Genomic DNA, 22,672 nt, shown 5'->3' with positions numbered 1-22,672 from the left:
TTCTGTTTTGAATTTCTTTAGTTGTGTGCACATATTGATGTTCACGTGCGTTTTAAAAACTCCTTTTAGTGTTTTGGGCGAGCTCAGCTCATCAGTGCGACCGCGGTTAATTTTGGTTTGGATGAGCTCGGCTCGTAAATGGCAATAATCTCTTTTTCAAAGAGATTTGAATCAGTCAACCCGTTCACTTTGTTTTCCTTTTACTGCTGCAGTGCCAGCATTTAAAATGGTGGTCATTTTGCTGTTTTGTTTTACTACACATCAACGCTTTCTTCAGTGCCATGAAAGCCACATTGATTCAGTCTTGGTGTTCTACAACATGGATGGCAGCCATTTCGTCAGCGCTGGACGGGCACGTTTATTGCAGCTTTTACTTTCTACTACCTAGATGGCAGCACTTTGTCAGCACTCAAAGCCCACATTTTTGGAATGGCACACTTTTTGCACCTCTTGGCGAATATGGAACGATGGCGTCTGCCACTAACAGCTCACACGAGTTGCCCGTGCAAAAGAAACTCATTGCTCAACTCTGACCTGTCTTAGAAGTGCAAGAATGCACGAAAAATTTTCTTCGGTCAAGAACCTTGCAGAACAACTTATTTTGAAACTGGTACAATTAAGCGTTGTTCTCCATTCTAACTGTAACATTTGTGGCAATCGCAAGTACATATGTATTGTGATTGGATGAGGTAAAATGGAGTTTTCACGCTTAAATTATGAAGCAAATTGGTTGAAAATGTTTTAGAATACTTTTCAATGGAGTGAAGTTTCAAAATAAGCCATACATGGAACGCAATATGCGGCCACTTTTGGTCAAACTAATAAAATGCTTAAGCGGTTGAAGTGCATTCACCATGGAGGTTAACGAGTCAAACCTCATTATGATGAAGTTGCATCCCACTTGAACATACCTTCATTATATATAATATATTTTATAAACTAAACTCGTTGCATGCTGGTATCAATGAGAAACAAATGTTTCTGATTTGTTATATCGAATTTGTTATATCCATGTTCGCTATGTTGGGGTTAGACTAGCATACAGCTTCCTGTGCTTTCATAGGAAACTGAATGATGTTCGGTTACTGCAAAAGGTACAGCAACATGTAGTGAACGGATATGTATGTATATATCTGTTAAACTGCTCAAGAACTTGTATTGTTGACAGAAACTACTCGTGAAGGCATACATTATGGGCAGGTTGGTTGTAACCATTAAACAAAATGTTCTGATGGAGTTCTTATGGTAGCCTAGGCTACTTCTGTTTTGCAGACTGAAAAAAAAAAAAAAAATTTGCTTTAGATGCTTTGCTTTGTTTTCACCCTTTGTCATCGTTTTACATTGGTGTGGTGCATTCTTCATGATGTGACCATGATAGCGAATTTATGCATATCCGTTTATTCATCACGTAAATTACCGTGTGCACATGCATTTGCATGGCGAGTGACGTGTGTGCCGAACCAGCGTTTTTTACAGATTTGGTTGGAATTGCCACACTGACATTGTAACGGGCTATACGCCTACCTTTCTTTCCCGCGATAGCCAATTTGCACATCTGAATTTATTCATGACGTAAATGAGCGTGATCACGTGCATTTGCATGGGGAGTGATGTGTGTGCCGAACCAGTGTTTTTTAGAGACGTGGTTGGAACTGGCGTTCGTTGCAGTCTCTCTGGGACCCATCTATGTAGTCTTCTGCCAAATACTTTGTCGTTGTATGATTAACGAGATAATCAGAACAGTCTTCCTGCACCGCTTCGGTAGCAGCGAAAACATTTTAGCTCAATGCCTCCCATGAAAAGCTCATGAAGAGCACAAACGCAATGTTGAAGGTCATATTTGACACTAACACCCCTTTTGAGAGTAGAAAAATCCACCGCATCAGGAAGAAAAATCGCATTACGTGAATTCCGCCATGTAGGTGTAATGGTGATGTGACACTTGCAGTGACCCCGGTTGACGTCAAAAAAGGGTTTATTGATGAGCAGTAGATGACCGTTGGCTCCTGGAGCATGCCCAGGTAGCACAAAAGAGAACATTTTTATAGTGTTTATCCGAGACGAAAGAAATGGCTTACAGAAGACATGAGTTAGACAACTCCGTTGTTTAAACGTCGTATATGTCATCTAATATCCGGCTTAATTATTTTTTCGGACGATCTAGAACAGCTCTTCAAAACATATTAGAAAAGCTGGTCTTGGAATAGGATTGGGATAAAGACAAATAATCCCTTTGCCAGAGCTCTTCATATATGATTTCTAAACGCTTTTAAGATGTTATCAAAAAGCTGGTCTAGAACTAGTCTTGAAAGGTTTACGATAGTCTGAAGCTCATTTTTGCGGTTTCCAAATGAGTCGAAGCGTCGGTGTCTGGTGCTACTGAGCTCCTGGTGCAGTGCCAAGCACTATTACCTATAGAGACCAATGCGTCCTTGACCAAGTCACCCTAGAAGGCACATGTCCACGAAAGTGAATCCACAATGAATCCACAAAATGAATCCACACCTTTGGTGTGCAGCAGTGATGTTTACAACCAAAATGAGAATGACATCCCGCTAAGAAATGGGCGCGTCTCGACGATCGGCTAGGCCATGGCTTTTATGCCAAGAGCTCATGAAATGAACGTATCACAAAGCAACACTTTATTGCAAAAATTATACTTATGCAAGGTTTCAGCAAAATATGAGAAATGCAAAGTAAATCGAATTAAAAGCACATCAAGAATGACAACTAGCAGAAACAATTCTTAATGAACTAGAAATTGATCAACAGTGACTAGAACATGCATAAACGAAATTCGTAAGTAGGCATACAATGACGAACAGCAAGACCGCGATGTGCGCTAAAGTTTATTTTGCACAGTAAAGAGCACAGACTAGAGTTAATTAAGAAATTGATATTACAGCAACTGCAAGAAGCAGAATAAAAATGCGAGATTTAATCGCATGGTATCTGCCTACAAGCAATGTCACCAATCATCTAGAAGCTCGAAAAGAACACAAAAAGGAATAACGACACATACTATCAAAAATCAATCCTGTGATAAAAATCAAGCGGGAACATATTAAATTGAAAATATTGCCCTGTACGGTACATCAAATATAGTAATGGTAAGAGAATTAAAAGAACCATAAAACGAACAACAATCTCGTGAATGATCCCAAAGAATACTCAAAGAAGGAAATTTGTGTAACAAGTGAGCACCACTGTAATGCAGAGTACGATGAGACTGAGTAACGGTACACAACTAAAAAATCTTGGTAATATAGTATACGAGGAATGAATGTGCATGCGTCATTATTAGAAACTTTTATACACCTGGAAATTTCCCGGCCGTGGTGACCGAATTTCGATGGGGGCGAAATGCGAAAACCACCCATGTACTCAGATTTAGGTGCATGTTAAAGAACCCCAGGTGGTCCAAATTTCCAGAGTGCCCCACTACGGCGTGCCTCGTAATCAGACAGTGGTTTTGGCACGTAAAACCCGGTAATTTAATTTTTTAAACCTGGAAATTAACTGGAATGCACAGGAAGCTGCGCTTCGGTAACCAAGGGAGCAATGGTCAGAATAAATATGAATCCGTTTGTATAAACAGCATTTTACAAAAGGCACATGTACCACTCTTGCAAGAACAGGCATAAAGTCGCAATGAATCATTTGCAAACCCGTGAATACATTAGTACACCTTGCACACATCTTCACTCTCCTAAAGTAAATGAAAGAAGTTGGCTCGCCATTGTGGCCCTGTGAAAGTGGATGTCCAGCGAAGCTGTTTAATGCCACCACTAGAACTGCTGTAAGGATATGCAGTGCTTTACTGTTTTAGAGTGATGGTAATTTTGACAACGTGCTGCTGCCCGTAGCGGTACTGCAACAACACTGAAATCGGATGCTAGGCTGGTTATTCCATATACACGCAAGGCTAAGGTCGTCACTCGCTACCAGGAAACGTATGCGGGGAGTGCTGCATGCTTCACATTGTTACCAGACGCACCTTATCATCAATTATGTGGCTTGGATGCTTGTCTTGCACTTTTTCTTTATTGAAAGGTATGCTGTTCTGTATACTGTATCCGTGATTCCAAATAATGTATGCACTGTGCACTTCACTTTGTTGAAGCCTCTGCCATAAGGGGGTACGAGCCATCACTTCTGGCGCTGCACTGCCGCCGTGATTGGCCCACATTTTTGGTAAGAGACAGGGACACAGAAAATGCCGACCAACTAGGGGCCAACAGCTTCGCTATAAAAAGCACTCTGACAAAAACCTTTCACACATGTAGCCCCGAGCAGATGCTTTACCAGTTCACACCCACTTTCACATCCAAAGATATTTGGCACACAGTCCAGGCAGCGTTCCATTGATGATCAGCTTGGGAGCACACCACATTGTACTCTGCAGTTCCGCTGGCAATGGCACTACTGTATATGCTGGCACTTGAAATGTTTTCATGTAGACACACTTGCTGCCCTGGACAGGTATGCTGGACACGAAATTATACACTACGCTGGTAGTTGAAATGTTTTGAATGCAGATGCAGTGGCTTCACCAGGATGACTTGCCCACATACCATCTCTGACACATGTATGCGCTCACTCATCACTTGGTAGCACTGAACACTACGTGTGCTTGCCAGATAAGTGGGCAGGCTTCAGACTCAAATTTTTTGCAGCTTCTAATGAAACATATTGCAGCACACTTAAGCTACTCTGTGAAAGATAGCTTTACTTTGCGATAGCCAATTTATGCATATCGTTTATTCGCCACGTAAATTAGTGGGAGCACATCCATTAGCATCGGGAGTGATGAGTGCGACGAACCAGCACCTTCCAGAGAAGTGGTTGGACCTGGCGCGCCGATATTGTAATGGGTTATAGGCTTATCTTTTCTTGCGCGATAGCCAATTTGCACATATCCGTTTATTCGTCACATAAATGGGGAGCAATGTGTGTGCCAAACCAGTGTTTTTTACAGACATGGTTGGAACTGCTGCACCGACATTGTAACGGGCTAACGCTAACCTTTTTTTGTGCGATAACGAATTTGCGCATTTATTCATCTCGTAAATTGGTGTGAGAATGTGCATTATCATGGGGAGTGATGTGCGCACTGAACCAGTGCTATTTAGAGATGCGGTTGGAACTGGAGTGCCGACATTTTAAAGGGATATACGCTTACCTTTTTATGCGATAGCCAATTTGCACATACAGTTTATTTCTCACGTAAATTATCATGAGGAGTGATGCGTACGCTGAACCTGCACTCCTAGAGGTGTGGTTTGAACTGGTGCGCCGACATTGTAATGGGCTATAGGCTTACTTTTTTTCCAGCGATAGCCAATTTACGCATACTGATTATTCATCACGTAAATTAGCGTGAGCACGTGCGTTAGCATGGGGAGTGATGTGTGCGCTGAACCAGCACGTGTTAGAGACGTGATTGGAACTGGCGCGCTGACATTGTAACTGGCTTATGCTTACCTTTTTTTGTGCGATAACGAATTTGCGCATTTATTCATTTCGTAAATTGGCATGAGAACATGCATTATTAGCATGGGGAGTGATGTGTGCGCCGAACCAGCGCTTTTTAGAGATGTGGTTCAAATTGGCGCGCCGACATTGTAACAGGCTAACGCTTACCTTTTCTTGCGTGATAACGAATTTGCTCATTTATTCCTCTCGTAAATTGATGTGAGAATGTGCATTAGCATGGGGAGTGATGTGTGCACCGAACCAGCATGTGTTAGAGTCGTGGTTGGAACTGGCGCGCTGACATTGTAGCAGGCAAATACCTTTTCTTGCATGATAACGAATTTGCGCATTTATTCATCTCGTAAATTGGCGTGAGAACGTGCATTATTGGCATGGGGAGCGATGTGTGTGCCGAACCAGCGTTTTTTAGAGACGTGGTTGGAACTGGCGCGCCGACATTGCAATGGGCTATACACTTAACTTTTTTTGCGATAACGAATTTGTGCATTTATTCATCACGTAAATTGGCGTGAGAATGTGCATTATCATGAGGAGTGATGTGTGCGCCGAACCATCGCTCTTTGCAGACTTGGTTGGAACTGCCGTGCCGACATTGCCACGGTCTGTAGGCTTACGTTTTTGCCGCAATAGCCAATTCATGCATATCCATTTATACATCATGTAAATTAGCATGAGGACAGTTATTATTATGCGGAGTGATGTATGCGCCGGACCACTGTTCAGAGACGTGGTTGGAACTGGCGCGCTGACATTGCAACGGGCTTACCTTTCTTCTACAATAGCCAATTCGCGTATATCCGCTTATTCATCGCGTAAATTGGCCTGAGAATGTGCATGAGCAAGGGGAGTGATGTAGGAGTCGAACCAGTGGTTTCCAGTGAGGTGGTTGGACCTGGTGCGCTGACGTTGTAATGGGTATATTGGCATGGGGAGCGACACATGCGCTGAACCAGCTCTTGAAACAATGTTTTGGCTGCCCAACACAACTGGCATGGCTAAGTTCAGAATTGCAAGTGTCTCTGCCTAGGTGGCTGCATTGTTACCAGCACATATTTATACCTATTCTGGCACATAATGGTATATACGAGTGGTAATAATTTTGTGGGGTGCACCTACTGAAAAGTGAAATTTGGAAGGATCGCTGATGCATTGAGCACTCATTTGCTCCTTTATATGCCGAACTAGTTCGTGCTGAACCGGTAATTATTTTTTTCAGTTCAGGTACATTTTAAGAATATTGGTTCAGGTTCGTTTCGACAACCCAATTTATAGCCATTGCTTTTATTTTACCCCATGCATTTTTTAATCTTGATTGAATAACTTTTGATAACGCTGTTTCTACTAAACCTTCAAAAATATATATTTTTTTATTTATTTTCAACCATCAAACGTCTGCCTTTTCTCACTGTTTTCTATGAAAACTAAGCCTAGTGGATTGATGCCTGCTTACATGATTGTTTAGTTTTTGCCGCTTCTAGATTTTGAAAAAACCTGTAGCCCAACCTCTCCCCCGTGCCCTTGTTATTGCTACTGCCCCTGCATCCCTAATATTTTGACTTTCATCGCCCTGCTTTACACACCCACTTGTTCTTTTCTAATGATGAGCTTATAAACACTGTCAAGAAATGCAGTTGTCCTTATGAAAAGTCCCCTTTCACAACCGTTGCTGCATAATTGAGCGATTTGTGATGTCTGCATGTGATTATACTGCATTCTGAATGCTTGTTGCCAAATCTTGCTATTGTGCAGCTCTCATGTGTACAGTTTGAAATTTCAGGTTTGGGAACTATTCAGATGATGGGTCCTGTAACTGCAAAATCCTGTAACCAATCATGAGTGAAATTTCTGTAAATATTCTAGTTGGTTGGTTATCCCCCCCCCCCCCCCCCCCTCAAGCTTGAACACCACACACAAAACTTCTTTGCGATTCCCTAGAAGCTAATCATGTGAGAGTTCACAATGTTGCTGTGCTTTGTAAACAAAAGAAGTGATGCTTGTCTTCAGGATCTATGAATAATAGGATGTTTATTGTCATACAATATACATACCACAAAAAAATATATAGAACAGCAGTACTGTAGTTTGTACAATGAAACAACAAGAGGGCAGTTGTCAATGCAGGCAAGACAATATGAATTGCGCATAGGAAAGCTTAAAGCCTGCTGTTAAATGCACTGCTGAAGTATGTCTAATCTATGAATATATACAGCTATTTACAGGTGCTTGCTATAACACATTGGTAAAACAGAGCCGAGATTAACACAGCATATATATTATAAATAGTTGTGTAAAAAGTGCGCTACTGTGGACGAATGAAACAAGAACAGGACAGTTTATACATAAATGTAAAGAAATGCAAGAAATTTACTGAAGTTTCTGTGACCATAGTTCAATTTTCACCATGAAGAAGGGTATGACGAATGTCTAACTTCTAGTCAAGCAGGCTAAGCCTCCTACCTCAAAATCTTGTGATTTTGCTCTTTTATTTGGTATTGTTCCATTCGTGTTTCACGTATCTACCTTTGTACACAAGGGCAACAAGGCAATGATAACAAGACTCCTTGCTCTGCTAGTTAAGATCTGCGCCACACATGCGTAATAGCCTAAAATAATCCCTTCTGCGAGTCATGTATTCAACTGAGCACCACATGTGAAGCAGTTACTCTAACAGCATATTTCTCATTTTTATGCATTGCACTGGGTGGGGGCGTGGGTTGGGAAGAATTGTGTGGCCAAGTCAATGACCAAATGAAGTTTAATACTGAGTGCACTCTTACCATTATTTGTGGTGGGTGTTGACATTTCCAAGCACCCAGCTCCTCCAACCCTCTTCCCAGAAGGCTAACTTGAGAGGCACAACTTGCTTTAACCAAGTCCACGGAGTAAGACATTTAGGAGGGGAAACTCCCGTCAGCGCGAGCAAGCGCGGGCGACCAGATAAGGTCGCAATCGTTGTATGTGCCGACCTTGGCCGTATACAGTGACGGCGCCATGTGGCGCGTCGGAGAAGCAGCAGCGAAAAAAAAAAAAAAAAATGCAGCGCCCGGGCAGGCGGCTCCGACGCACTCTCAATCGCGGTAATTTCTTTCCAGGCCCCCAGCACGATAGCGGCTCCGCGGGCTTGTGACTTTTTCTGGTCGCCGCAAACAGCGGAGTTTCCACTCCTAAATGTTTCTTGCTCCGTGACCAAGTCCAAAGCAGAATATGCCATGACAGACATCATTGCATAATAAAGGTGTTCATGTCAATGCAATGACACTGTGTGCATGCAATCACCTCCACAAGGGATATACTATGCACATGCGAGGGAAGCGACCACAAATGTGCATCACATAATGTGGGAATGCAAAAGTCTGAAGACTTTCTGGGACAACTACCTGCCTAATTAATGTAGTGACGCCATTTGAGCACTGGGTCTGGCCATAGGCTTATGATAGAGACATGTTGTACCTTTCAATATAGCTTAGCATGTGTCTCCCATGGTGAGCCATACTTAGCACAATCTCCCTTCGCTTTACCCACTTTCCTGAATAAGCTTTGAGTGATCATTTGAATAGATGTATTATTCTCTCTCTGCCTAAACTGCCTTCAGTCGAAAGTAGCATTTATAATAAAGGTAGCAAATGTTATCTTTGTACATTGGCCATGCAGCGAGTAGCAAAATAGTAGATGACTGAGTGAGCTGAAATGACTGCTAGATGATCTTGATGTTATGCTCCCATGCGGCCACTTTTTGTGTGGTGACGCCGCGTCATGCAAGTCTCCCGAGAAATGAAAACAAAACGTGTTCATTGAAAAGCTATTGCTGTAAATTATTTAGGATGGACATCTGTCTGTCCGTTCAGTTATGCTGCGATGGGTGGTGATGTTGCCATTGTCATCGTGTTGTTGCATGGGATGGGGGAAAGTTGCATGAAAATTGCTGGAGCTTAGCACAAAGTTGTGTGCACTGGAGAGCAGGGCAAGCAGAGGAAGTAAGTTTCAGTTCCCCTTTCTTCAAGCTTCCATTTTCTGCCATAGCAGGGGTGTGTGAATAGTGATCTGTGAGACCAAATTGAGTCTGATTCGAATAGTGCCATAAGCAAATCGAATATCGAATACTGTTTCAATTGTTTTCGAATATGAACAGCCGTTATCACAATCAATATAAGACGACGTTCACATCCCAGTATTTGTAAAATTAGAAAGTTTCTGTCATTACAAAGTATGTTATGGAAGCACAAATGGAGCATCAGGAGCAAGCAAGTAGTTTCTTCACATGCACAGGGCTCTGCAGAGAGTATGAATGATTGCTGTGCAGCCTGTAAAGTAATGCTACAAAAGTGACACAGCTTGCTCCTCTATGCAAGTTCTCATGTTTCATGTCTATGCTATGCCCGAGGGAGTGAAAATTTACCATACTTTTGCTCCAATTAGTATATGTTTATTTGGGTGCAGTTGATGTATTGAAATATTAAAAAAAAAATATTTGCATTTATGAATAGTGACTATATGATTCGAAGACAAAACCGAACAGGACAGTATGTGGTTCATTATTCGATAGTTTCGAATATTCACACACCCCTAATGAATAGTGCTGCACGATCATGAGAAGTTGCATTTGGCGATAGTAATCCCAGCAAGGGGAAACTGAACATTATCGGAATTGTCAAAGAGGTTGTAAATGGCAGTTGGCCTAAGGTCCTTTAGATAATGAGCTCATACCCCTGGGATTTTCTACGAAATCTGGAGTTTCATGAAAATTGGTCGTGGATGATCATGGCACGGTTGTGTGAAAACATGGACACCGACCACATAAAATGCATTAAATTTAAAAGAAGAGGAGGCACTTTGGTTTTGATATGGGTGCCTTGTTTACAATCTTCTCTCAAGCTATTTTTATTCTTTTAAACTTCTATTATTTTATGTGGTTGGTGTTCATGTCTTTTACACAACTGTGTGCCTTGGCTTTGTCTACAGCTTGCGAAGAAAGGAAGCCGAGATAATCCTGAAGAAATGGAAGAGGCTTGTATTGTGTTGTAGCTTGCAGGCAGCTTTCAAAACAGCGAGTGGTTAGTTGCCTTTTAAGATATACAAAGTGTGCACAATAGATGAAGTACGATCTAATGATTTCAAGCCAACATGCAAAATGATGTGCAGACTGGGCACAGCATTGCTTTATAGTTAGATTGTTTACGTAATGAGAAGGGATACCAAGAAGAAACACTAGAGAGCAACATTAAGTTGGTTAAGTGTAACGAAATGTCTTTCTAAGCCTTGATTCACATTTATTTGGCGGTAAGCAGTAACTTATTGATGTAGTAAAAGAAGGGCAAAGCTATTCTTTCTGAATTTTATGCCCTACCCATGGCGCCGGCACATTACTACGATGTTATGAATCTCAAAGTATGCACTTTGATGTCTTGGTCGTTTTGGTTTAGAATAAGTTCTCAAAGCCAAGTTGAATGACTGATTCCTTCCGAAAGCAACATAATACTTGTTTATCTGTCAATCATTAACTAGTTCCAAGCAGGTCCTCTGCCAAGATGGACGTGTAGTTACAAGCAAGTACCTATCATATATTGGCATACTTGCATATAACTCAACTCATGAGTTGTAACAATGTTTGCATGGGGTGCATTGACTGAAAAGTAAGTATTCTGAAGAATCGCTTATGTATTGAGCATCAGTTTGCACCATATTTCTTGAACCGTTTAGTGCCAAACCGGTAACCGCTATTCTATTTTTTTGGTTCAGGTTTGGTTTTGGTTCAGCTCAGTTCATGTTCTAAGAATACCAGTTAGGGTTCAGTTCAACACCTTGATAGTAATATAAGCAAAACAAACAAAGCTATTATTACATTTCTGTGTCTTTTCTTGCATACCAAGGCTTTGCTCACAGTAAGACTGACACGGTTGATATTCCAGAATAGTAATTTGACCATCCAGCATAACCTAACATGCCTTGGTATATCCCCTTTATGAAGATTAAATGAAGCGAACTAGGCAATGACATTGCCAGAGTTACAACTCAGTGATGATGTGAATGTGACCAGAAAAGTACCTATAACTGCCATCACTGTTATTAGTAATCAGTAATCACCATGATGAAACACAGCATGATGGTGACAGCTGCACTGCCGATGATGCATCAAAGACAAGTGTGTGTTGCTAGCTCTGGTTACTGTACACTCAAAGGGTCCTCACGATTCTCAATTCACAAACGTATAGGTCCGAGATTCTGCTGGGATCCTTTGCTTTTCCCATCTTTTTCTAATATTTTTCTCCCTTTTCATCGGCTCAAATTCGACTGCACTGCTAATACTCTGTACTCTCTGAAAAGGAGAGAACTGAAAGCGAATCTCTATGAAACACAGTGACAGGAGTACTTTTTGGACAATCTTAGCACCACTTCTTGCGGCTGCTTGGTCGGTTCGTATGTGCAGGTTAGAATTAAAATTCTGACAGCCATAGCTGCAGTTACGAGTTAGTACGGGCAAAAGCGTGGTGTAAGAAGTAATGTTTGAAATCTGTCACTATTATTTAGAGCTGACACAAATCACATGTGTCTATGTACACGAGTGCTAAGCGAGTGAACGCTAGCGCAAATGCATTCTCGATTTTGTTGGAAGAACCAGTCGTGAAATGCGGAGACGTCTGTCAAGCTTGCGAGGCGTACTTCTAACTTGTGAAGAAGAGCCTCTAGAACTTGAGAGTTGGTCACTTAACACACTTTTGTCACGAGTAAAAACTGTGCAAATGTAGCTGATGGTTTCGCTTAGAGGAACTTCAGTGCCAAGTAGTGACCACGTACAACACAGCGGCTGGAGCTTTCGGTTGAAAGTGAGCAATTTATACGAGAAGCTCGGTCGACCCACTGACTGCACTCTCCGAGAAGCCTACGACACTCTGATCCGCTGCGAGAAAGTTGAGCATTGACCAAGACGCTGCCAAATCGCTGCAGCTTTCTTCGTTCAAATGCTGGAGTCTCACGTTCGGCGTCGACATTACGTTCAGCAATGCTTTCTTTGCCGATACTTTGCTGTCCGTCGACAGAAGCAGTGAGTCAAAGCCGAGGTCCGGCAGGCACTCGAAGAGCACCAGACAGGAGCAGTGCCTTCTGAATGGGCGTCCCTGAGCACCTTCGCCCACAAATGGGCGAAAGTTGTAGTTGACGACGTGGTGATGGCTGGCTAAGCGATCCTTTGTGATACTGAGGGTTCCAACATCGTCTGAGTCGGACCTGATGTCGGCAAAGCTGCAGTCCTCTGATCGCCATCGATGGCTCTCATCAAGTGAGCAGTCTTTTAAGTCAAACCTCACCCGACGAGATGGCACTGGACTTGTGGCATCCCCCGAGAGACTCACGGTGGTCCTGTTGCGATACAGATCACTAGCATCCATTCTGCCTGTTTGCCTCTCCTCAGGTGTTGCTTTATCAAAGAGCCTCATGCTTTTCGGCGTATCCTGACTGCATGGCGAAATTGTGCTGTCACCGCTAAGAGATGATGCCCTTTCGGGATCCCGCTGACGAGGTGTAGACGTCATCTGGTGAGCACAGTTCGCATACTTGAGGGTTCGAAATGAGTGTGATGCACTGACCGCAGCTGACGTTGGTTTTGACTTGCTCGGTGGCGTAGAGGCATCACCAGGAGTGTTGCCGTGTTCCTAGAGGAAAAGGCAAGCAGGGTTACAGCTTGGAATCACTTGCATGAGCTGCTCTTGTGCATGCAGCACCACAGTGCAACTTCTCTCAATAATGCTCTTCGTCATGTCAACACTGAATTTGCTAATAAGCATAGGCTTTTTTTTTATTATAATGTAAGTTCCAGGAGTTACGAACATTGACACTATAAGAAGAACACACACTATGAGCAGCCTAACGCCATATTCATCTGGTTGCATTAGGCACTCTCACAATGACATGAAAGAAAGTCATGAACATTTAACGACGTCTAGTGCACATCTATAAAATGTTCCACTAGTACATGGCAGTCATCCAGAGGATGTCAAATGTCTTAGTGATTTCGACATCTCTTGCACATGCAAAGCTTTTGTACATTGATCGTACATTGTCAGTTGTCACTACGTGAACACGGCGTGCTGCAGAAATACAAGCAAGTTGTCTATATTGCCTAACAGGGAGACGCTCGGGGAGGAAAAGTCGCGTTGTTGCCTGTTCCAGCACTGTGGTGGGGCGTTTACATTGTTTTTCCCCACCACGTACATGTTAGAGATCCTACAAGAAGGAGAATGTGTTCCTGAATTATGAAATATCCATCTGCTCATTTTGAAAATTCGAAGTATTGAAGCCCAGAATATCAGTTATGACCACATTTATTTTTTTGCCATGTGGTTATGAGTAGCAGTTTTGCACGACCCTGCACATCAAAAGCCAGAACTTTCACTTTTGGTTGCATCATTTTTTTCTCATAAACAAATGCTTTCTTCTTCAATTATAACTATTAGTACACAGTTAAAAATATGTAATCTTGCCAATATATTATGACAGATTACAAGAAAAAAGCTTGAACTTTCAATTTCTTTGACTTCACATTACCACTGATACCAATGCAGCGCGTGCCTCGACACAAGTGCAGGGCAATTTTATGCATGTGAGCAGCTTGAAATGTGCTTCATCAGTGTCTTTTAGATTTTTTTTCAGTTGACCATGGCCCAAGTATGTATACACTAGGCAGAACTGCACAGTTGCGTACTGAAATTTAGAGCTGCGCTTCGACTGCTATTTAGGGTGCAGTGGGACCCCATTGATACGTTCCCATCATATGCATTTTCCCGGTGCCAACATGGCAAGCTAGAACAGCAAAAATGAGCTAATGGAGTTATGCTTATTTTTTACCAGTTCATACGTTCCCAGAAAACATGATTTTTTGGCATCAACGCTTAGTACGTTGCCAAATTGCGATCATATTGTCTGTGATACGTTTCCCAGCCACTAGATCCCATGGATGGATGGATGGAAAAGCTTTATTGTGAGTCCTAAGATATGCGTTTATCGCACAACAGGCCACTCCCACGTTGGGCCGAGCAGGTCGAGCATGGCCGCAGCATCGTGGGCTCTCTGGACAGCCCAGATTTAGTCCTCGTAGTCGGAGCTTCACAGTGAGGTATTGCATCTTGCCTGCTCCGCTTGATCTGTGCCTCGTAACGAGGGGCATCGCCAGAGCATACGTTCTAAGTTATCTGAATCGCCGCACCGAGGGCAGGTGTTGCTAGTACTATATGTGTCTGGACAGACCGAGTGTAATAAAAATGGGTATGTCCCTGTCTGCAAAAGTCTGACGATGGTTGCCAGCGCTTTGGTTAGTTCCTTATGTTGGAGCGGATAGACCCTTTTACTCAGGTAAAAGGTTGCGCGACCTTTTTGTAAGTGCTCGATCCCATGTAAACAAGTAAATGCGTGAGGCACGCGCAATCGAGAACAGTACATACCTGCCCACCATGGCAGCTTCACCGCAATACTCGCCCACCCGTCTCATGTGAAAACGCCGGCGTGCACCCAGTTCCTCATTCCGGCACCAGCAAAGCTCTGGGATTGTCGCACACGGGCTTCACAGCTATCACTGCCAATCCTATTCACATAAGCATCTTCACCTATCTCTTTCACAGTGCGTGGTGCTGTAGGAAGTGTAGCGCACACTTTTAATAGGCAATAACTAAAATGCACTGCCATTCTCGGCTGCAGACTGCGATCGCATACATTTTTTGGCCACTAGATCCCATTTGAACAAGAAAAGGCGTGAGGGGCGCGATCAAGAACAGTATATATAGCCGCCTGCCTCACGTGAAACTGACTGTGCGCATAGTTTTTTATTCCAGTAACAGCAAATCCCCGCCCGGCTCGTCGCACACCACAGTCACAGCTATCGCCACCAAACCTGCAGCGGTAAGCATGTTCACCTATCTGCTTTACAGCACATGATGCATAGTGCAATTAGTAGCGAACTGCACGCCTTTAGTAGGCGATAATCTAAATGCGCCGTCGCTCCCTGTTGCAGGCGGCGTGATGTGGGCATCACATTTCGCTTCGACGGCATCCGGTGTCGCCCACCAGCTCGATTTTGCTTCGGTTTCCCGTCGCGCCTCTAGGAAAACAACAAAACACGTCTCGGGCTGGCGGAGCACCATCAGCTCAACGTGCGTTGGCATCTCGTGCCGCAATGATCCGCACAACGCTTCACATTACATAATTGTCAACAACAGTCGAGTCTGTCAATTTTTTTAGTTACTTCGTATCGTACGTTTTCCTGGTTAGTATGGTTTTTCGTGTTTTTTTCCAAGACGTATGAATGAGGTTCTGCTGCATGTTTGTTCACGTTGTGGAGCGCTTATAGAAATGTCGTGAGGACAACATTTTGGTGATTAATTTTCGGATATCTGTATTTGTATTGTTTTGCTTCTGGAGCTCCTCTTCAAGCGCCAGGGATATATCTCATTTGCAGTGTTTATTTCTAAGTATCTGGCAGCGTTATGTGTTTGGCACTCGCATGGTGTGACAAGCTGCCTGAGCAAGTTGCCTATCAAGGTGAACATTCCATCTCGGTATTATTTTTGTGCGGATTTTCTTTTAGCATAAGTTTTTAGCGATAGCTAGAAAGTACCGACTTTCTATCTTGAATGTTGTGGTGTCACCAGAAGCAGGTGCCGGCATGCAGGCCATGCACTTTTGGTCATTCATTAGTATTTAATATTATCACCTCCTACTAATCAGTTTCAATGTTTTAATATATGACTGCAGTGTGAGTGCTAGCCATTTTCTGAGTCTTAATACCTTGTTCTCATTACTGCTGTTCTAGTGAAGTTGAATTTCCAAGAATTTGTTTTTATTGAAGTTTAGTTCTTCTTTTTTACATTTACGTTTAACCTGGCTGTATACAGTTAGAACTTGCAAGTATTATTTTCATAGACGTGCCTGGCTCGGTGCAAATCATTTTTGTAATAAAGCTTTATCAATTTTATAAATGAAAAGTAATGTTGATATGACATTGCGAGTCTCGCTTATGTGCTTTACCTTGTGCTTACTGAACTAAATTTTTTCATATAGCCATTGCAGGATTTGTAATAATTCACAATGGTCGAACTACATATCTACGATTTCGTGAGCCCACTTTTCACATTTTGATGAGCGCCTGAACTATACATAATAAGAAAGATACCTCGTGAGAGTTTCAATCTATATTTTGACATTTACATGTTTGCACGTTAACAAAACACTTCAAACAAGCTCACCAGCTACTTGCCCACAGTGGTGGTAACCGTGGCATTAATGTGCGTCAGCAGATGCATCATTGAGGACAAATGAAATACAAACAGCAGAGCGTGCAGTCGAAGCATAACTAAAGGCATAACTAAGCATAACTAAAGCATAACTATGCCCACGCATAACACATGCGTGGGCATGTGATTCTTGCGCAGAGTGCAGCGCTACTCACCCTACTGCGATAAACGTCACCCGTATTTCGTCCGAAAGTTGTTTTCTCATATCTTGCCCTGGCAGTACCATCGCCACATCTGTAGCATGATATAGCCGGCATGGGACCGGTTTCCTAACGTGTGTTACTTTGCTTCTGCTTCCACCCTTAAAGCTGCCAGTGTCTAATCGTAATTCGAGTAGCACAAAAAAATGTATTACACTGGAGGAGCAACAACAGTGCTAGTCACCTTAATGGTAATCTCGGGTAGGAATGGCACTACCGCGGCATGGTACAAAGACAAGCCTCAAACAAAGTATAGGTGACGTAACGGCAGTAGGACAAGCGCCCTGCAATTAACGTTGAAACCACATAAGCGTGCATGTGTACAACTATGACTGGCTGACGCCGCGCACTGTGCTTTCAGTTATGCTTCGGCTACACGCTCTGCTGTTTGCATTTCATTTATATTAGATGGTACACCTGGTGTGGCCCTTGTAGGTGTGCAGCTCATTACAGCGTGAACAAGAAAAATCCATTACATGTTCTATGGACCTCTGGCATCCCTAAAATGAACGTGTATTACAGGTCACTTATGTCCAGCTGTGATATCCTTTCAATGTTACAGCAATGTGATCTAGATGGGACTTAAGATTATCCATGTATTTGTAATGCTGTTTGGAGAAATATAGATATCTATAGGATGTGCGCAATGTCTAAGACATGATGTCCTATCGACATCTATGCAACATAAATGGTTCTCTGGGCGATTTGCAAAATTCTTGCGGCAGAACACTCCTTAGAGGGCACATAATAACTTCCAGCGTATTACCGAAATTTGCTATGTGGCTTGGTGAGGGGCCCTTTAATGGAAAAAGCGTGTTTGTAAGATGTGCAACAACTTTAAGTCACTGGGCCTCACCTGCATTTCCAGACTCTCTCCTTGTGTACTTTTACCAGTGCAAAGGTAGATAGGCCCACTCGGGTGAAAGAACCGGTAGTACAACGCCATGCAGTACATGCCTGTCAGAGTGGGGGAGAAGAAGTGTATGACAATGAGTCCAGACATATTTCTCACAACAGAAACGTAAGATAAACATAGATGCCACATAAACGAAAAATAACTGGCAATGTTTATTTTTTAAACTTGAAATGATTATGGCGGCACTGGCCAAATTTTACCTGCACCCTCCATCCATTTTGGGTGTATGAAAATGATCATCATCAACCTTCCACATACTAGTACTACTTCCTTTTTTGAACACTGCGTCTTCAACACTCTCTTGCCAGGAAAACATTTTGAGCAGGGTAATACAATGTTCCCGACCTGTTGACAATGCTGCCGTGACCATGCGAGCCAAATGTTATTCTGCTGCATGCAGCTAGAATATACCTAGAGTCCTTCGTTAGGGTTCTTTATATTTTCAGAAAATTTCTGAAAATTGCTACGATTGGGTGGATGTCTCATTTCTCTTAAATACTTATCTCCACTTTGCGGGTTTCCGCAGAACTATTACGTCAAACTCTTGCCTTTGCTTCGAGTTGTTGACAAATTGGACTTCGCCCTGCCATCTGCTAGCTGCCTGGTTAGCTCAGATGGTAGAGCAGCTGCCCCGGACAGGTGGTGGTCCGGGGTTCGAGTCCCGGACCAGGACGAATTTTTCTTCAACTGCGAGGCTTTTCTTTTGAGGAACCCGTATGGGTTTCCTTTGTAGGAATTGCCACGATTGGGTGGATGTCTCATTTCCCTTATTAATAACGTAGTTAGGCAAACATCCTCTCAACGCTACAGCTACTGTTTACAATGCACAGCAATGTTAGCGCTGCATTGGTTCACTTTCCAGCGCATTATCGGAGTTTACATCGAAGCGACGTTTAGGAAATGCAATGCAACACGCCGTTGTTGTTCACTTGAATGTTAAAAAACGGGTTTAGCCCGATTTCTCTGCCTGTGGAATGTCAGGCAGAGAAATTGGGTTAAACCTGTTTGTGCTTTCCATTCAAGCATTGCGGGCTTAAAAGCTAGACACTATAACAGACACTGGGCCCTAGCATATATCTGTGAAATGTATGCAGCATGCCCTCGTGATGATGCTCACGGACATGCAAGCGATGTCCACACGAGAAGGAAAGTGCAGCAAAACAATCGTGTGAGGGACTCCCACCGGACGTAGTTAACACACCTTGAGGATATCCATGACCTGGCAGTGGATGCCCATATCTATAGGACATCATTAATATCACTGGGACCCCCAATACTACATAATAGATTACTTACTCCCTCCTGTGGCTTTCAAAACTGAATTTTTTTTCCACCCTGGGCTATGTCAGTAATGACTCTACACCAAGGTTGGGAAAAGATACTTTGCAATTGTATCATGATACGATGCAAGATACTAGGGCAACAAGCATTTGAGATACAGATACAAGATGCTACCGCTACTACTGTATTTGATACAGTACTTTCCATTTGTATCTTAAGATACTGTGATACATAAGCAAATTTCTTATTTTAGATCTATATAACGCAGCAGCAAATACGTATGCACAAAAATGTTTGGTGGGTATTTTTTAGCTCCGACCAACCTTGTTTCATTTAAATGAAATGTCATTTAGTATCTCAAAATGTTTCTATTTCTCGCTCAAAGTACAATATTTTCATTCTGAAACAAATTACTGGGGTTGCTTTAGCTGATTCACATAAAAGCTCTTTATACGCTGTGCTGTCAGCAGTTCTTGCTTGTAGCTGTTGTAACTGGTGGCAGTCGCTACTCTGCTTACCAACCAGCTAGCGGGTTGCCATTTAATTACAAGAATGTCAATAAGAATCCTTTGCACGGTGGCGCAAATACCACTGTGGAGTTTTAGCTTTTTATTTTGATATATTTATTAACGTGCAACCCTTTTACGATTTTTTTTCTACAAGAAAACTTGTGCCGGACCAGAAATGTTTCATACGTATTGTAGTGGCACAAAGTGTCACAGGATACTACCGCTATTCATGCTGTTGGCACTTATAACTCCGATCATCACTACTACGACGACAATAAATAAGAGCTAGTCTTTCCGTAATGTGTAGCTTTCGTAGCTTACTCATACTTCAGAGAATTCATATCCTGTAACGTAGTCCAAAATTTGCTTTTGGCACTTGCAAGCAACAATCACATCCACAATATAGCCAGCCTATGCACAAGTCCCACGGAAGCAGCGCCATCTATGCTTTGGTTCATAACAGTCAAAATTACATCCACGAGATCCTTTGAATCACTGACGTGTGAAAGCTACTAGGTGCAAGAGAAACCCATCCTTGCATTCTTCAGTGAAAGCTACTAGATGCAAGACAAACCCACCCTTGCATTCTTCAGACTTCGTAACAAAGCACCACGCAAGAGAAACCTCGATAATGACACTATAGCACCATCAAAATTTGCGCGATAGACGCCGCATGCATCAGTGTACGCAGCACGGTACGGTGGCTACGAGCAAGTGTCATGGCACCAACAGAACTAAAAACAAAAAAGCAAGAAAACAAAAGGTCGGCTGCATGCAGACGTTCGCATGCTTGTTTTTGTTGAGACGGTGCAAGCGCCATCATGTGACTCTACTCCACCAATAGGGGTGCACCAACCTCATTGCCTGCCCTCTCTGTCCGGTGGAAAGATAAAAGAATGTTGCTGTCTTTGGTTTTATTCAGGTGACGTAGTGGCAGCAGTATCAGGTTGAGAAATGGAGTTGAACCAATGTTTATATTTTTGCATGGTGATGTTACGATAGCAGTATCTTGTATCTTAAGATACAAAATGCATTTACATAAGATACACACTACTGATACACATTTTGCCAGATGTATAATGATAGTTTATCTAAAATATTATCGAAGATACATGTATCTTCGACACTGCCCGGCATTGCACTACAAAAATCGACTTGGCACATAGGCATCTGCCAGCCTGTTAATTTTACAATTGGCAAGAGCATTCATGGACATGACAAAGGGAGAGGAGTGAGGGTGGAGGGGATCGAAGCAGCACACATTTTCGTTTATGTTTGTCCTTAGCAGACATCTTTCATGGGATTTATGCAAAAAGTTTGTTTACGATTAGCCACGTTTCGGCCCACCACCACGAAAGGAGCAGCAATTTAGGCACATCAGAGGCTTAGAAGCAATACAGTGCTTGTAGATCGCAGTGACTTCTTCAGTTACTTTTTCTTGCCAATTTATTATGCTTCAGGAAGTTGGCTGAATAAATTATAGGCTTGGGCTGGTTGGTAAAACATAGTTACACTGGAAGCATAGCGCAAGACAAACCGCTTGTCCTGTCTAGTCTTTGTGGATTGTCCTTTGCGCGCTATGCTTCCATTGAAGCAAGTAGCCCTGTTTAGCGCCTTGCATTACTTCAATAGGACAGTGCAGGCACCGTCGAAACATCTTTCTGGTATTCGTTTTATTCTTCAAACTTGCTTGCCTTGTCCTTCAACACCTTTACAACATTTTTCGCCAGCAGAACCTATATTTCTTAAAACTTGCTGCAACATTAGTAAAATCGTAGGATGAGCCTAAATTTGTACACTTTACAACAAATTCGGGAGTGTCGGCAGGTGTGCACATATATGCCAGCCATTGGGTGACGCATGTCCAAGCGCACCCTTACAGATTTTGTAGGAAACAGGAAAGCTCCGTTTATAGGCATGCCTTCCTACTCGTTCTGTTGTCATTCCTTTGTCATTCTTGGGCAGCTATGTCACTGGACAACCTTTTCAATAGGTTACCATAAGTGAACTGTACAAGGGGAAAAAAGTTGACAGCTTAGAGGAACCAATCAGTTGATGATGAGGAACAGGGAAAGTAAGTACTGCACTAATTATATCTGTGCTCACATTGCCGCATCCTATATCATCACCGCAGTTATGTGCCAGGCCATGAAAATGACGAAGTAGCGTGCGGATAGAAAAACAGACTGCAAAGACGTTGCATTGACTACTCTTATAAAGTGCTTTTATACATCCTGTACACCGGTGTTCCAGTCTTCTACTAGGTCGTGACAATATTAGGCGCTTTTCCAAGTTTATTAAGGAATATTACGTTCATTAAAGGGTTATCACACCTGTGCTAACATGTTGCTCAGTTTTTGAGAAAAGGTGTCTAAAGGCTTTTCTAAGTGACTTGCAGCATTTCAAACGAGAAAGTATTGGGCTTGAAGGATTAAAAAAGAACGGAGAGAAGAAACAAAAGAATAATAAAAAAATACAAAAAGAAAATACAGGACATTTACGATAAATACTGTTGTCTGACAATAGGCATACAACTATCAACTTGCCATGACAGTGGTCACACTGCGTACGACTGTGATTGTCGTTGTATCCATAACCTTCAACACTTTCAGCTCAAGCAGTGTCTTGCATATTCTCACCATGTGCTGTGCTCTTCTAGTCATTGCAATAAAAAGGGAAAGAAAAACAGACAGACATGAGGCATCAGGCTCATGTTTTCATAAAGGCTGCAAATCACAAACAGAGGCCAAATTTTGTAACCATTCTTTTCTCCACCCACTAATTTTACCCCCTATCGTGGGCCCCAGTATTCTCCCGAGGTCGTGTTTTCTAAAGGTTCATGTCATTTTCTTTTTTTTTTAATAGTTCTGCATAGGCTCGTCCAAACTGCATCCGAGTCTGTGACAAAGGGCAAAATAAAATGCATAATTTAAAGATATGCCCCTAGTAGTGATGCCATGTTCTCACTTTAGCTCCTCAGAACTGTGTTCCGAA

At 42.6% G+C, this 22,672-nt stretch overlaps 1 protein-coding gene across 2 annotated transcripts in view; it reads right to left on the bottom strand.

The window, feature by feature from the left end:
- Positions 1-7,749: 7,749 nt before the first annotated feature.
- Positions 7,750-22,672, bottom strand: part of LOC126528325 (XK-related protein 6-like) — a 61,421-nt gene continuing 46,498 nt past the window's right edge. For both annotated transcript variants that reach the window (XM_055068941.2, XM_072284230.1), the window contains 2 exons: positions 17,829-17,929; positions 7,750-13,142 (listed from right to left, as the gene is read on the bottom strand). In XM_055068941.2, coding sequence (XP_054924916.1) covers positions 12,327-13,142; positions 17,829-17,929 — 917 coding nt within the window. In that variant the 3' untranslated portion in view covers positions 7,750-12,326. The remainder of the gene's footprint in view (positions 13,143-17,828; positions 17,930-22,672) is intronic.

The sequence above is a fragment of the Dermacentor andersoni genome, chromosome 9 (assembly GCF_023375885.2).
Source record: "Dermacentor andersoni chromosome 9, qqDerAnde1_hic_scaffold, whole genome shotgun sequence".
NCBI classification, from domain to species: Eukaryota; Metazoa; Arthropoda; class Arachnida; order Ixodida; family Ixodidae; genus Dermacentor; species Dermacentor andersoni.
The sequence above is the reverse complement of the archived record's forward strand: the minus strand, read 5'-3'. Positions and strand labels throughout refer to the sequence as shown.